This window comes from Osmerus eperlanus, chromosome 11 (assembly GCF_963692335.1).
Source record: "Osmerus eperlanus chromosome 11, fOsmEpe2.1, whole genome shotgun sequence".
NCBI lineage: Eukaryota > Metazoa > Chordata > Actinopteri > Osmeriformes > Osmeridae > Osmerus > Osmerus eperlanus.
Window position 1 is genome coordinate 8855509 of NC_085028.1, and position 17206 is coordinate 8872714.

At 41.5% G+C, this 17206-nt stretch overlaps 5 protein-coding genes and 1 pseudogene across 5 annotated transcripts; all 6 read right to left on the reverse strand.

Annotated features, from left to right (window-relative positions):
* Positions 1–739: 739 nt before the first annotated feature.
* LOC134028874 (claudin-4-like) lies at positions 740–1750 on the reverse strand. Its single transcript, XM_062472755.1, has one exon. The coding sequence runs from the start codon at positions 1630–1632 to the stop codon at positions 964–966; it is 669 nt and encodes a 222-aa protein (XP_062328739.1). The 5' UTR covers positions 1633–1750; the 3' UTR covers positions 740–963.
* Positions 1751–1905: 155 nt separating this feature from the next.
* Positions 1906–15469, reverse strand: LOC134028875 (claudin-4-like). Its single transcript, XM_062472756.1, has 2 exons — positions 15317–15469; positions 1906–3320 (listed from the first exon to the last, which is right to left on the reverse strand). Exon 2 carries the CDS (start codon positions 3292–3294, stop codon positions 2659–2661), a length of 636 nt encoding a protein of 211 aa, XP_062328740.1. The 5' UTR covers positions 3295–3320; positions 15317–15469; the 3' UTR covers positions 1906–2658.
* LOC134029323 (claudin-like protein ZF-A89) lies at positions 4228–5834 on the reverse strand (annotated as a pseudogene).
* On the reverse strand, positions 5983–9965 carry LOC134029359 (uncharacterized). Its single transcript, XM_062473451.1, has 2 exons — positions 9104–9965; positions 5983–7131 (listed from the first exon to the last, which is right to left on the reverse strand). The coding sequence occupies exons 1-2, from the start codon at positions 9851–9853 to the stop codon at positions 6340–6342; spliced, it is 1542 nt and encodes a 513-aa protein (XP_062329435.1). The 5' UTR covers positions 9854–9965; the 3' UTR covers positions 5983–6339.
* Positions 10835–12424, reverse strand: LOC134029321 (claudin-4-like). The gene has a single exon (XM_062473410.1). It carries the CDS (start codon positions 12341–12343, stop codon positions 11711–11713), a length of 633 nt encoding a protein of 210 aa, XP_062329394.1. The 5' UTR covers positions 12344–12424; the 3' UTR covers positions 10835–11710.
* On the reverse strand, positions 13141–14320 carry LOC134029322 (claudin-4-like). Its single transcript, XM_062473411.1, has one exon. It carries the CDS (start codon positions 14223–14225, stop codon positions 13599–13601), a length of 627 nt encoding a protein of 208 aa, XP_062329395.1. The 5' UTR covers positions 14226–14320; the 3' UTR covers positions 13141–13598.
* Positions 15470–17206: the final 1737 nt, after the last annotated feature.

Sequence of the window (17206 nt, forward strand, 5' to 3'; positions counted from 1 at the left end):
CTAGACAAGGCATTTGAATGCATCAGAAAGACTTCTGATATGTACTTATTAACACAGCTTGAGACATGAAGAGTATTGGCCGGTTTTGCCCATTGTGTTGACCATCACTCAAGAACTTTTTCCTAAATGCACTGATTGTTGACTACTAGTTTATAATATAGCTTTGACCCTTTCATTTGACCTGGTGTGCCATTTAAGTCATATTTTGCCAAAGTTCCATATTTTCAAACAATAAACGTGCTCCTTAATAAATTAAAAATAGACACCAATGTATTGTAGAATTCTTATTTATTATTTTAGTGATCAAAATATAAATTAAAATTATGTCAATGTCACTATTTCTGAATGCCAAACAATGTGATAGAAAGGATATAAGGTATCTCACAGTACATTACTAAGACATCCTTCCAACTATTTGACGATTTAACTGCAATTAGGTAGATACCACCTCTTAAATGATGTGATTCATTTGAATGCTATTAGACAACAAATAATGCATACAGTATATATTTGCTTAGAACAAACCCAAATATAGGGCAGTTTTTGTTTTGTGTAGTCTTACACCTGCAGATCTTTCCAATTGCCCAAATTATTCATTGACATGGTACAATGTTAAAAGTTCACATGTTCTTTATAAAAACACACCATGCTTAACTAAACAAGAGGTGCTACAGGCTTCCTATTGGATAGCCATGTGTTCATGGCTTGACTCAAAGTCTATCTATTATACTAATTGGTGTAGTAAAATGATTTCCTTTTCCAAACAAGACAAACTTCAAGTCAAAGTAAAAGCAGAAAACAGTCAATCCTAAAATAATGTATATCCCATTAAGCTGAACGTGTACCCCAAAATCCTCACACACACCCACTATACACACATCTCAAGTGCTAGTTGGTATTTTACAATGCAATCATTCACACCACAGTAATGGACATATCGATATATGATATCAATAGTAAACTTCAGTTATTGTCATAAAGATAGTTATGGGCAGTGATCTCATACTGGCTGTGTGTGAAAGCAGTTCGGTGAATTGTATAAAGAGGAGACTGGACTTCCTGCTCTCTCTCCCCTTCAGCCTGTGGTTCATATGTGGGGCATCTGGTAATAAGAAACCCTCCTCCTGTTACCAGTAGAGCAGAAGAGATCCACCCCAAGTACAGAGCAGCGCCCCAGTCCCTCTGTAGAGCCACAACTCCCTCCAGTGGTTGACTTGTATGATGACATGTCCAGGCTAAAGGAATCATCAGCAGTATACCAGCAAGAACAAAGACCCCACCAGATACTACCTTCACCTGGGCTCTTTTGGGGAACCAGACCGCTCCAACCAATCCCATGACAACAGCAAAAGCCCCAGCTCCAATCGCCGCCATGATAAGGGCTCTCCAAGTGCGGAAGCTTCCAGAAAGAGACATGAGAGACTGGTAAAAGGAGCAGTGCAGGCTGCCATCATGCTGTAGATCCCAGTGGTCCCATTCTAGCCACACCCCATCCCAATAGGCGGGCAGCGTGGCTGTGGTGTTATCCAGGGTGCCACTCACTCTCCACAGGGACAGACAGCGGGTGAGGATGGCACAGATCCAGCCTGTCATTCCGAGACCCTGTGCAGCGATCTCTAGCTGTCTCTGCATTCCCGAGCCCCTTGGTCTTTGTGGATCTACCAACTGAGACAACTGTAGCAGAACAGTATGGGTGTTTATGAGGAGTGTGTTAACTGTGTATGTGTGTGTCTGTCTTTGTTTTGCATGTCTGTTCTAAGTGAAACTTGTCTACCCACATTCCTGAAGAGGAGGGCGTGGAGCAGCTCCGCAGCTGGGAATGAAAGGGAACTCCCTGTTTTTCCACACAGTTTCATAACAACCCATTTTTCAGGTTTGCTGCTCAGCAACTCAAACAAAGATGTGACTGTGCTTCAGACAGCGGCTACCGGCTTTGTGGCCTATGAAACTGAATTGTTACAATGATTTTATTGAACAGTTTTTATGTGGGCCACGATAAGTCAGTGCCTTCTTATTATTCTATCTTCAGCTGTTACAGACTTTTTAAGAGCGAAAAGGGCAAGGATAAGGTGGTGCTGTATTTGATGTAGTACTGGTATTTTATTGTATTATCTTGCAGGGTTTTAAAATGAAAAACTAATTTCCATCTTTATTTATAGTTTATAAAAAAACCCTTAAAGAGTTAACTAAGATCAAGGTTTCCTACTCCCTACCGTTTAAGATTACTGTATGTACATTTGTAGGACTACAGTGTTTACTATCATAACTGGAAGAGATGAAAACACATTAAAAACAGGCTGTACTTTTAGACAAAACTACAATCTGCAATTAATACATTCAGATTCAACACAAGAAAAAAACATTAAATAATTATGTGGTTAACTCAGTGAAAGTAGTGCCTGCAATAATATACTGTTGACTTAAATGTTATTTCTCCAACTAACCCCTTGGTCATGGATAACAAACAATTTAGATGTTTATCGTAAAAAAGAACCTTGTTTTTTATGAAACTTTTCATACCTTTGTATTATTGATGACCTGAACTTGCCACGCTGCTAATTCAACCTAAACTGAATCATGGAATTTGGGTGAGACTACACATTATGCCAAACAAGCTTGCAAGTCACATGTCTTTCCAGTTCACTTCACAAATTCTCTTCACACATAGTTCTTGATGGCATAGCCACTGGAAGTTGGCGTTTTGGCACGTGTATATCCGCTGGAAGAGTATCTGACCCTCTCAGGGGGGCAGCTGGAACTCAACAGCGCCCCTCCACAGAACAGAAGGCCAGAGCTCACCCAGCCCACATAGATAGCTGCCCCCAGCTCCTTCTTCAGAACCTCTGGGACCCGTGGGTTGTGGAAGTCCCTGATGATGGAGTTTGCCGTCCAAGACACAGCCACCACGGTGGTGAGGCCCGCAAGGGAGAAGGTGAGCCCTGAGGACAGCACCACGCGAGCCTTCACTCGGGGATGACTCAAGCAGTTGGTACAACGGGCACCCAGGAGGAAGATGAGGAAGGCCAGGCAGCCCAGTACCAGGCTGATGCAGATGAGGCCACGGGCAGCCTGGAGGTCAGGAGACAGGTCCAGCAAGGCGTCGTAGATCTTACACTGCATCTGTCCCGTGTGCTCATAAACACATGTCATCCACAGGCCTTCCCAGAAGACCTGCATGACCACCAGGTGTTGGCCTATGAATGCGGTCACCTTCCACATGGGCAGGGCACAGATCAGTATGGTCCCTGCTAATCCAATCATGGACAGGCTAATGCCCAGCACCTGGAGAGCCATAGGTTGGTATATCCACAGTCTGAAACCTGGGGTACAATAAGAAGAAGGGAGATTGTGTCATTCACAATAGTAGGGTTTAAGTCCATAATTAGCATTATACATGAATGTTCTAAAACTTTCTGTAGACCATGGTGATTCATGATTCATTATGTCAGTTCCATGAAAGTAAGTGGCTCTTCCCATAACTGCAACACTCAGTTAACGTCACAAAATTGCTGATGTTGTTATGACGTATGTCATTTTTTTTCACAGTTTCTGTTGAGAGATCAGCACACTGAACGACTGTGTGTCAGTATCGTCAACCACTAGAGGGCCCCCTACATTTGGACTATTTGAGTACAATTTGAGCAAATATTTGTATTATACAGTATAGCTCTTGTATTTGCCAGTTGCACTCAAAACTTTGTAAAGTAGTATTTCATATATGATCTAGAGTGACTCTTTATTGTGGGCATTGCCTGAGTTGGATAAATGTCCTGAATCTCTGTGTTGAGATTGGCCTTCCATAGACTTAAAAGCAATAATACGTAAGCTAAGTTGAGAACTATGAAAGTAGAAACTGTTAATCACATGATGTGATTTTGGACCATTAGGCAATAAAGGTAGCATTTACTTCCTGCTCATGTTCAAGTTGGTGAAAAACATGAAAATGACTAGGTGAGGTCTCTGAACTTTGGACAACACCCTATTTTTTGGTAATGGTAAACACATAGAAATATCAATCTAGGTCATTGGTGAAACATCTTAATAACACATATATTTATGTTTTTGAATGATTCATGTTTATATATTCAAATCAAATTTGTTTTATATAAAATGCAAGTACAGTTTAAACTTGAGGTTTTTTACATACTCAGCAGCAAGCAGCAGACAAATCCTTTCTGCAACAGATTGCTTTTCTTGAATTTGTCATCATTGACATTCACCTGTAATTTAAACTCCTATTTAAGTCTTTGTTGGGGTCGAGTCCGAGCCCACAGAGCCCTGTTTAGAATATCCTCCTGAAGATTTGGCCAGCAGGTATTTCACAGAAGGTGCTTTGTCTTCATTGTGGGGCAGGAGCCCCCCACCCACAACCAGCATGATCCCGGCCGCCCAGCCCATATAGAGTGAGGCTCCAAGTTCCCTGCGCTGGGCATCAATAAGCATTGGTTTGTAGAAGTCCCTGATGATGATACTGGCCATCCAAGACACAGGAATGAAACACAAGATCCCGCTGATAACAAGTGCCACCCTGGCCATTACCATAGCCTTGGTTTTTGCCGCCTCCTCCACAATGAAGTTGGTGCACATGCTGCTGACAAATGCCATAAGAAGGCCGACAAAGCCTGTAAGAATGGATACCACCACCAGGGATTGGAGCTCAGAGCCAACATGGAGTCGTAGACCTTACACTGCATCTGTCCAGTGCTCTGGACCACGCAGCTCATCCAAATGCCCTCCCAGATAGTCTGAGCTGTCACAATGTTGTTGCCGATGAAAGCGGTGACCTTCCACAAAGTATCACCCCTATCCAGCCGAACAAGCCCAGGACACTGCCCAGCATCTGCAATCCAATTGAGGCCATTCTGAACAGAACCTCTGTCGTTCACTGCCTGGTTGTTTGAGGGCATTTCAGAAGCCGATTAGGTGTTATGTCCATTTAATTAATACAATTGAAAGGAGTGGGGGGTTATAGTTTTCTATACATAGAATACCAGGCCAGAAGGGTTCTTTGTGACTGAGAACAATGAATGTGGGGGTTTCCTTTCTTCTCCTGACTGGAGATGGCGATCATCTTACAGAAACTTTGTTAACACCAACAAAGGAAAAGGTGTATTCTTATGTGAAAGTAAACAGGACAACAAGAAAACAGCATGTGAACATATCTATTTGCATATAGAAGCCCTCTTTGTCTTTGTCAAATTGTCTAAACCAACCCTCTGACAGGACCCAAACAGATTCTGAGAATAAAACCAAGAATTTGGTTTGTTTAACAGATACTTTGCTTTACAGACACACCTTAGTCACCAAACCTCCAAAACCAGCACAAGAGATGTTGTCACCAAAGTCACGGTATGCTTCACTCCCCAACCGGTTTGAGGACATTCCATTTTAATTGGACCAAATGAAAGAAAGTAGAGATTGAAGAGAATCTACTATGGTGTGTGGGGACTTGACCACCAGTGAAGTGTACAATTCACAAAATTATATGGGAGTTGTTCCCAAAATTATATGAGAACAACGAACGCGTAAAGGCCTCCCTCACAAGGCGTCAAGATAGCTCAAAGAGGTTCTGTTACACAGATGATGCTGGAGAAATCCAACAGTCAAATATGTATAGTTTGTCAGCTGAGTTTCATGTTGACTATGTAGAAGGAATACAAATTTGATTAAAGTTAATTGTTTTATTTTTATATCATTCTAAACCAATTCTGGTTTACATGTATTTGGCTAACAGATTCAAGACTTCTTTATATCCATGTTGTAATTGGCAACTGTCTGACCCAATCAATTTAAATTAAGTGTCTCATACCAGGGTCAGAAGGCCTTCTCTGCGTTCTAGGAATAAAAAAAAACTTTCAGTTTGCTTCAGTTGAGCATTTAAGTTTCACTAAAACTGAAAATTCACTGTTCTGCTTACTGTACCTAAACTACTTCAGTGACATTTAGACAACGGATAAAATGGGTTTACCAGACAATGAAACATTTCTTTAAAACTTAAATCATTGATTTACATTTAATCAAATAGCTCTTTACAAAACATTTAATGACATACTGTACAAAACCTACAATCTGAACAATTATGTTGAAGGTACATTTAACTTTCAATTAACAATATTTTAAAAGATTCATTGGGTGTGAGTTAAAGTTAAGAATAGTATTCCTTTCAGTTCATTCAGCAGCATCCTATGTGTGAGACAATTCTTCCAAGTTACGTAATACAGTAGATCTCAGTGCAGTTATTTAATCAATGTTCTGCTATATCTGGAAAGGTTATGAAGCGGTGGGGAAGTACCAAAAATCACACAAATATAGAACATTGTTTCCTAACCAGTCCTTAGTTTAGACATAGGCTCTGCTGGTGGCTGTGGATCTTGCCTGTGAGTACTTCACTGGGTAGGGCTTGTCCTCTTTGGGTGGACAGGAACTGGCGAGAAGGGCTCCTCCAAGGATAAGAAGTCCGGCTGTGCCCCAGCCGATGTAGAGTGAAGCCCCCAGCTCTCTCCTCTGGGCATCGATCAGCAGGGGGTTGTAGAAGTCCCGGATGATGGTGTTGGTTGACCAGCAAATTGGGATGAGGATGAGGACACCAGCCAAGATGAAAAGGATGCCACTGCTGATGGCCACTTTGGCCTTGGACACTTCATCCTCTACAAAGTTGCTGCATTTCCCCCCAGCAATGCCTAGGAGGATGCCGAAGATACACGCGATAATGGAGATCACCACCAAAGCTCTGGCAGCCTGCAGGTCCTGAGGCAGCTGCAGGAGAGAATCGTAGATCTTGCACTGCATCTGGCCGGTACTCTGAATCACACAGTTCATCCATAGGCCTTCCCAGATGGTCTGAGCAGTCACAATATTGGATCCGATGAAGGCTGTGACTTTCCACATGGGGAGGGCGCACACAATGATTGTTCCAAGAAAGCCGACCACAGACAGGGCAAAGCCCAGCATTTGCCTTCCCATTGATACCATTTTGACGTTTCTCTGTCTCTTTTTGTAGATCGAAAAATAGGCAGAGGTTGAAGAGTAGGTCAGCTCACTTGGACTGGAATGGTTGACAATGAGCCTGTGGTTCCTGTGATTATATAGATAGATCCTTTCAGGGGTGGAGTCAACTTTGTTCCCCCTGACCTGAAACCAATTGACAGCTTTCCAGTCTAACCAGATGCTTTGGTATATCTGTATGTGAACGGCAACCAGTTTCGATGAGATGTGCATCTCTCTTCAGGCATGCTGCGGAATGCAAGGCCCAAAAAAATAATGTTTACAGCCCTAGTCAAACAATGCCTGTCCAATGACCAAGTGTTAGGTTTGTTATACCTGGGGAAACCAGTCTGCCGAGTCTGGTTTCAGGGTACTGAGATAAGCCATCTTCATCGTATCACAAATCTAGTTGACAATCACCGGAAATTGCCTTGTCTTGCATGGTGTCTTACTGTATATCTCTTAGCTTCACAGTTAGAAGTTGTGATTAACATGTATATACTGATGTATATATACTCATTGTTATTAAGTTGGTTAAGTTACATTGTTTGTGTTAAGTTTATTCATAGCTTGAAACAAAGATATGTTTAAATATGTTTAAAAGCTATTTACAAGCTATGGACTGAAATGTAAACGTAGTTAGAGATTTATATTTGACTAGCTATGGTAGTCTTGGCTATGTTTTGGCTGGATTACCATACACCACTATACCGATCCTAAATCAGAATAAAAAAGGATTTGAACATTCAAAACAATACAATTAGTTGTATTTTGTTGGATACAGTTTAATATATTTTCACATCATCAGATCCTATAGATGACAGGGTTGGAAGTGAACGTGAATATAAAATACATCCTTTTACATCTAAGGAATACTAGATCTTAAAAAATAGGCTTGTTTTTAACTCTTTGTAGAACTAGTGCACAGTGCCCGTGATGCAGTCGGTTATTAAGATGTCGGTGAGACATACACACACACAGATTTGTGGAACTACAGATAGGGCACAGTGCCTGTGGTGCACTAAGATGTCGGTGACTGTAGTGGAATGCTGTTATACTAATATTTTGCCGTGCCAAGTTTGTGACTGGAAACTGTTTTGCAATTCAGTCTTGGAGAAACGTACATCTGTGGTAAGAGTTTCGACAACACTACAATATCAGCATACTATATTAGCTTGACCACCCTGCCCACAGGGCTCAACTGACATTTAGATCACAGAGGAAATAGGTCCCGGTTTGGTGCTGGTCAGCGTTACGAACATCCTGCAGCATTTAATCTCTGTACCTTCTCTGTCTGAGCTGAACCGTGCGAGTATGCATGTCTCAGACAGACTCAGGGTCCTTCCCCAGGGTTGGAAGCTTGCTATTAGTTGAATCTAAAACTTAATTTGATTCATTTTGGGGCTTCCTGGAACGCTCAAAGTGATACAGTACATGAGCATGGCCAATTATCATACACAGCCCCTCCATGTGAAGATGAAACGCTACCCTAAGGGCACTTCTAAATCACAATTTTCTCCTAATATTTTTGCCACAAGGGACAAAAAAAACTAACCACTAAATCCAAAAGACCCATATGTAAAGAATTATCAGAATCAAGACCTACATTGATTTGTTGGATTAATATTGAACATGGAGTTCAACATTTGCTTACTCTTTAAGAACAGTAACTACTAAGTCCTGTGAATAACCACATTGTAGAAGGAGCTTAATTTGTAGTTTTTATTGTAAATCATTAATCACACCAAGATATAGCAAGTCTTCACAATATATATATTGTTTTATATTGTGTATATAATTTGTTTTTACAAAAGAGAAATTGATGTTTTAGATTCCATACAATAGCAACCAGAAATACTGACTTTTTACAATAGCTATGTACTGTATATGTCTGAATAATTTGTTTCTCAATCTTAAAGCAATGGTACACAGATTTACTCCAGATTTTCCAAAATCACACAAAAAGTACATATCTACGACAATGATGATCTTGAATTAAGATGTAAGTACATGAGTAAATAAAGGGGTGCAATGGTTACACTCTGCGAGGCAAAGTCAGGCAAAACAGTTGTTTGAAACATAAAGGCAAAAGAATGTCACAGTTCCTTTGAGTTTTTCAGAGGTACCTTCCAGCAGAGTATGGTCCCGACGCTGCATACTGTTTGCTGGGCATGTAGCTCGGTGCGACAGAGTATGTGGGTGGGGGGCCGTATACTTTGCCATAGTTTCCTGGGTTCATCATGGGCCCAGCGTAAGGGTACATAGGAGCTTGAGCGTAGGTAGGTCCGTACCCATACATTGGCTGCTGAGGTGGGCAGGAGGTGCAGAGGATGATGCCTCCAAAAAAAAGCAGCCCTGCAGAACCCCAACCAATGTAGATAGAGGCTCCAAGCTCCCTTCTCTGGGTCTCGATTGTCAGAGGGTTCGAAAAGTCTGTGATGGTGGTCGCTGCTGACCAGCAGACAGGAATGAGGACAAGGACTCCCCCGATTATCAGTAAGATGCCTCCGAGGATCATCACCTTAGCTTTGGAGGAGTCTTTGTCGAGGCAGCTGGTGCACTTGGCTCCAATAAAGGTGACGGCCAGGCCGATGAAGCAAAATAAGACGGAGATTATGACCAGGGCACGAGCGGACTGCAAGTCCTGTGTCAGCCTCATCACAGACTCGTTCATCTTGCACTGCATCTGTCCTGTGGACTGCATGACGCAGTTCATCCACAGTCCGTCCCAGATAATCTGCCCAGTCACAATGTTGGCGCCGATGTAAGTGGTTACCCTCCACATGGGGATGCCGCAGGTCACACATACCCCCACAAAGCCGATGATGGACAGCACCTGGCCCGACACCTCCTTGCCAATCCTCCCCATGACAAGAGGCTGCTTCTGAGCGGGTGAGAGAAGAAGTGTGTCCGTCTAGGTCTGGATCTCTGGAGCTCTACTCTACCTGACTGACTCAACCCTCACTACTGCAGTCTGCTCAAGGAGAAAGAATGTTCCATGCCACCGGGTCAGTTGTTCCTGTTGAACAAGATTCCATTTGATGTCAGACGAAACTAAAACAGATGACTGCCCATCCTGAAATGGCTTGCCTTTACAAAAGCTTTCTTTCACATGCAATCTGTTGTAAACGCTATAAACCTACTCTTTACATAAACTCTCAGAAGTTTCAAAACAGTGAAATCAACACTGCTATGAATGAGGATCAACACAGTAAGCTATACACCAACAATGTGTAAAGAGATCTCAATTAAGAAAGGGAAGCCCTCCAGTCATGAAGAAGAATCAACTACGATCTACTCGGTTACAATGATTATTCAGGCAGCCTGGTCCTAGATGAATCATGGCTGGTTTATTATTAGAGTTTAAGTGACAACTTGTAATTACAGTAAAATGGTAGCAAGATCATTCCAGTCTGACCTGATTGTTGAAACCCCTTTAATACATGTTTTGATGATCGTCAAGTTACCTCCTAACTGCTGCAGTGTCTTCACTGAATGCTGCTGTGTTGTAAGCTATATATGTAATATTAGTTTTTTGCAATGCATGTTTCTTAAATGTTTTGTTTGTGTTAATGCTGTTGAGTTCTGGGTTAATGTTATAATGTTGTAAATTTGAGCTGCTTCCTATCTCATTATTAATGCCTGGTCATAGACTATTGAAAGGCTCTCCAGGAAAGGCTTTCTTTTTTGTCATGCAGATGGCCTGAAACAGATCCGCCCAGTTTCTTTCCAAACACACCTACATCTGGTGAAAAACATTGTGCATCAATAAAACCCCTGACAATAAACCAAAAGTGACAACCACTAAATGTCAAATGTAATGTTGGCCCATAAATCTTTTCACAGAAACTTTTTTTCACATTTTAATCTATAGAATGAGTTTATTTGAAACGGAATGAAGTTAGGGTTTGGCAGCGTAACCTATGAAATTGCCCCACACTTTAGTTGCTGTTGGCTTGGATATCTAAGTTTTTTTTGCAAGCACAGATAATAGCATTCGCTGACTACCATAATAATGTACATGAGATGGGAAAGATGGGAAAGATATACCCAATTCTATGGTAGTTCTGGATTCAACCAGTTCAACCTGTTTCCTCGTTGGCCCTCCAGAAATGACTGGAGAAACTTCAAATTAACCAAAAGTATTTTTTAAGTAATACCCATTTTCACAATAGAACCAGTAATGCACACAAAGCAGACCATCCAACTGAATATCTAATTTCACCACAAAACAAAAGTCACCCCAAAGGTCAACATCTACAACAAGCAAAGCACGTGGGCACCTGCACGGAACATTCGTTTATACAGCAACAAATGAAAACTGCTGAACTGACAGGTTTTTCAACCCTATATGGTAAAACCTCACCAGAACGTTGTAGCAGTTATAATATTATGTTTAGATGGCTTAGATGTTTGCACATAAATACTGCATTTACATTCATAGCCAAGATTGCTAAAACATGCATTATAGAAACGGAAATAAAACAGTATATGAAAGGATCCAGAATCTTGTACAGTGTACATAAGTGTACTTATGTATGGTACATGTACAGTAAATACTGTACGTACTGAATATTCTCTAGTAACAGTAAATAACTGTTTAAGTAAAATATTAACAGTATATACCAACAAACCATTTAGATAGAAATGTGTTCTACAAAATGTTAAATGCTATCTGAGAGTTGTCTAAAGTGTCCTTCAGCACCGTTTAAGGTGGACAGACATCTCAGACATATTCCCTGGGTGTGGAGGTGGACCTCATAGGGAAAAACTTGGCTGGGTATCGGTGATCCTCCTTCGGGGGGCAGTTCCAACACAGAAGCCCTCCCCCCATTAACAGCAGCGTGGCAGCGCCCCAGCCAATATACAGGGCTGCCCCCAGCTCCCTTCTCTGGGCCTCAATCAGCATGGGGTTGTAGAAGTCCCTGATGATGGTGTTGGCTGACCAGGACACAGGGATGAGACAGAGAGCACCGGACACAATGTAAAGGACTCCAGACGCAATACACGCTTTAGCCTTGGAGCTCTCCTCTTCAATGCAGTTGGTGCACTTCCCACCGGCAATAGACAGAAATATACCAAATATACCCGTGATAATGGAGATGATGATCATGGCCCGGGCAGCCTGGAGGTCCTGGGGTAGAGCCAGCATGGAGTCGTACACCTTACACTGCATCTGTCCTGTGCTCTGGACCACGCAGTTCATCCACATGCCCTCCCAGATGTTCTGAGCTGTGACGATGTTGGCACCAATGAAGGCCGTAACCCTCCACATAGGCAGAGCACACACTACTAGGACCAAGAGCCATCCAAGTAACGCCATAATCATGCCCATCAACTGTATGCCCTGAGAAGCCATCTTGTCCAGATAAAGCACACTTCAACCTAGCTCCAAGGGTTCTTGTCCCAAAGTCAAAAGATGAATGAGACAAAGGAGACTAGTACTTATAGACTGTGTTGTTGTAGGTGGGGTTTCTGAAACTTTTTGGGATATGCAGGTATTCTACAGTCCCATGGATGTTTATACACAAACAGTGTCCAAACTAGTGACCTCCCAGACAGCTGACATACCAGTAAAACAATACCTTCAAGGTCACAAACGTAAACAGACTCGCTATATTCACTCGTTTAGCTACCAAACTTGCATATCAAATATTTAAATTAAGTGGCTATTTCACTAAAGGTGGAATTGATCAGATCACATGTGTATGAGACTGGGCGTTTCACCAGCATGTCCTATTCTTGAATTTCAAGCTGGCTGTCTAGTTAACTGTTTTATGTTTCCAAGTACACATTGCCAAGGGTATGCCACTAGATTAACATACACCACGATATTGATTTAGGGAGTCAGATGGCTGAGCGGTGAGGGAGTCGGGCTAGTAACCTGAAGGTTGCCAGTTCGATTCCTGGCTGTGCCAAATGACGTTGTGTCCCTGGGCAAGGCACTTCACCCTACTTGCCTCAGGGGGAATGTCCCTGTACTTACTGTAAGTCGCTCTGGATAAGAGCGTCTGCTCAATGACTAAATGTAGTGTTTAGATTATTTGGTTATGGGTGCTAATCTGTTGGCAACTGTGAAGCCCCTCGTTATGTTGCCCGTAATAAGGAGCTATACAAATAACATTGGGTTGGATTTTATAAAAATGATGGAAAAGGTTAATAAAACAAGAAACAATTTATTCTCCTTTGCATATATTTTGTATCTTTATGTACAGTACATTTTTATCACCATGAACCTTTACACATACAAAAAACACGAAGCATAACAAAAGCATCATTTGTAAGGTGTATTGTGTACATATAAAATAAATTAAGATACAATTTCTAATTCTGTTTCAGTATTAGTTTGTATATAGTTTGTCAGCATCCATGCATTTGGAATACTGCAGTGTTAGCTAATGCAGTCCAATCATGCTCAACTTGGTGTGGTGCCAGTCAGCCCCTCAACAATCAGAAGGAATGCCTAATTTTCCTGAAGTACTGTTTGTCTAGAGCTCAAGATAAATATATTGAACCAAAACCTTGAGTAACAGTGAAGTTCATACTTAACATTGAGAATAAACATTCCTTTTCAGTCTCTTGTTTTTTGTCCTTGAAATCTCAAATTGTCCAACTCAAACAAAATTTTTGGGAGCTGCAGATCTGGCAGCAGAGTACTTGGCATTGTAGGTGTCATCTTTATTGGGGCAGTTGGCGCACAGGAGACCCCCTCCCAGGATCATTAGAGCTGAAGCCCCCCAACCGATGTATAGCGATGCGCCGAGCTCCATTTTCTGAGAACTGTTCAACATGGGATTGTAGAAGTCCTTGATGATGCTGTTAGCCGTCCAGCAGACAGGAACGAGGCACAGAACACCGGCAATGATAAAGACCACACCTGAAACCATGCCTATCTTGGCTTTGGCTCTCTCATCTTCCACACAGTTGGTGCACTTGCCCCCTACCATGGCCAGGAAGATCCCAACCATGCCAACCATGATGGAGATGATGGTGAGGGCACGAGCAGCCTGGAGTTCCTGGGGAAGAGCCAACATGGAGTCGTAGACCTTACACTGCATCTGTCCAGTGCTCTGGACCACGCAGCTCATCCAGATGCCCTCCCAGATGGTTTGGGCAGTGACAATGTTATCTCCAATATAGGCAGTGACCTTCCACTGGGGCAGGACACAGACCACGATGGCAGCGATCCATCCAATGAGGCCGAGGCAAGTGCCCAGCATCTGAAAGCCAGCAGATGTCATTTTCTTGATTTCCTTTATATTTCTGCAGTCGTGAAAAGGAAGTTCAAAAGTAAATGCGCCTTAGAAATCAGCCGCTATGTCTTGCTTGAGAGATCTCCAAGAATAAGAGTGACAACACATCTGGGACAGGTGCTTATATACTCCTGTCTTAGGAAGGGCCTGGCAGTATTCCACAGTTGCTATGACAGCCCCCTCCCACCCATATCACGTGTTGTCAGGACGTGTTGTGTCTCATCTTGTCGTAGGTGGAACCAATATTTGGTTATCAAATATTGCTGGGAAACCCAAACACAATGTTCGGCAACACCCTTTAAAGTGCAGTGTCTAATTTCTTTACTTCCTTTCATTTCAACTCAATCTGTAAGGAAATGATATTTCTACATTCATCAACTGCCAATACATCCAAAACAAATACATCCATCTATGCACATGGGCATAACACATGGGCAAATAGTCACATACAGTTGCTTCTATAGTCATACTGTATCACATACTTGACATAGATCACATAGATCTTTAAGATCAATAATGTTATTGAAGAATTAAACAATAATTGTTATCACTTTAATGTAAAATATCAATCTACACTGTCTGTTCACTCTATCACTGTATCTATCTATTTAACTGTATATATTAGTGAAAAGGTTTGTAATGACATCCAGACATCAACAAGATTACAGCATAATTGAAAGTCAGAACTTTTGATTTCCATTTCAAATGCCCATTCACAGACACACAAATGTTTAAATACTTGAGCAGATGACATTTTTTACCAGTAAAGCAATAGATGAAAAACCATTCCAAGACAAAAATGTAACAGCAATAAAGAAGAAACTCGGATGATGCTCTGGCAAGTAAATTATAGGCCTGAATGCACATTACTCCAAAAAGACTTCAACAAAACGCTGTTTTCATCCATACTTATCATCCAAGTATTAATCAATTGATTCAGAACTAGACATCCCATCAGATTCCCACCAGAGCCATCACTGCTGTTCACTGCTGTTTCAGCTATGGGCTGAGACATAGGCTTACTTTGACGATGGGACACCTTGAAAGCAAGCATTAGGAAAAACACAGGTAAGGCTGACCTTGCAGTGTGGTGAATGGCAGTCCTTGGTAGGGCTGTCGCTGTCCCTCGCTCTTCGTCTGGAGGATGTGTTTGCTCTGGCGGGGGTCTTGCTTGTTCTCTGGTCGGGGGTGTGCAGTATAGAGGAGACATGAGAGGAAGACGTTACAGAAATGACAAAACATAAAGCAAGGTGATCGCAGTAGTTGGACAGACCCCCCCCCTTCACACACACACACACACACATGGTTGAATGGATGGGAGAGCGAGAGAGAGAGATAAGGGTTGAGTCACACATGAAAGAAAGCACTGTTTTAGGGCCAAATCCGCTGTTAGGACAATAAAGTCTCTATTTTACTCAGCTAGTTAATTAAAGGTACTCTGGCTTGAGGCTTGAGATTGAGTTCCACACACAGGTAAGCACAGAGGAATTCCACAATTAAGGCTTCGTGGAGAGATGGTTTGGGGCATATCACCTTCTCACTGAGATTGCTCTTAGTGCTGGATATCAGATAAGCCTTAGAGGGGTTTACTGTTTGAAGATCATACACCCGACATAAGATCACATAGTAAACATGTAATCAGACTCTCAGGCAAAAACTGTTCTGCTCTGCTGAAATGCGTCAAAAACAAATTTGAATACATACTGTTTTCTTGTACAACCGTAATAAGTAATTTCCTTTTTTCATAAATAAGGAACAAGATGTAGGCCTATGGTGTCTATTAAATAGCTGACACAATCAAATCTGGCCAAAACAAAATTCCTTACTAACTTTTATATAGGTCTAAAAGTTCCAGTCCAACTTCCTTCCAAGGACACACTCGCTGTGGTTATCACATGCCCAGATACACAAAAACAGAATCTTATTCTATGTCCTGCCATACCCTTTCAGAGTTAAAATGTGTGTACTTCTACATAATTATCACAGCTCACTACAATTGATTTGTTTTAAAATTACATTTCAAAATAATATTATTTCAAAGGGCATTTGGAAGTAAACAAACAGTAAAAAAAATGACAGATAACCGTGATTTGTTTGCTATTTGTGCTAATCATTCACCCTTGTGAATTTAATACACTTTCACTTTGGAAATAAAAACTGAATAAAACACACTATACACACAAACTGAGACAAAGAACAATTGTTTTTGTAGTCTTTGGGTTGTGTTTCTTAACTCTCCCGTGAGAACATTCTGCAGGGAAATAGGAGACATGTATTAGCAGGCACAGAGGGCAGGTCTGAGATATACACTGACGGCTGCTAGTTCTGGACTAATTAAAGCAATCAAACAAACTTCCCAAAACCTGCTCGGTGACTTTGGATTTTGTTTACATATAATACTTGTGTAAAGGCCAATGAGTTGTATTTGCAAACAATATTGTGTTGTAAAAAAAAATTAAAAATAGAACCTAAAACCTTTTACAACCTATTACTAGTGTTTACATATTGGCAGGATAGTATTGAAGTCATTTTGAAGGGACAGAGTTTCATTGAGTAATCCAAATGACATGCGTGTCATGATGATCTCAAGTTACTTGAGTAGCATGAGACATTCAGTGACTCACGCATGTTTGGAAGTGACATCACAACCTCACAAGCATCAACAAAATAATTATTTTGAGTGTTTGGCAAAGTTGGTCAAATACATCGGAATCACTCAAATCCTTTAATATGGGTTTTTGGTTTACTGCCTTGAAAACATACAGACATTAACTAGTTCCTTTAAACTGTAATTATACGGGCTGAATATATTTCAAGTTATATATGGGAGTCAGATGGCTGAGCGGAGAGGGAGTCAGGCTAGTAATCTGAAATTTGCCAGTTCGATTCCCAGCCGTGCAAAATGACGTTGTGTCAAGGCACTTCACCCTACTTGCTTCTGGGGGAATGTCCCTGTACTTACTGTAAGT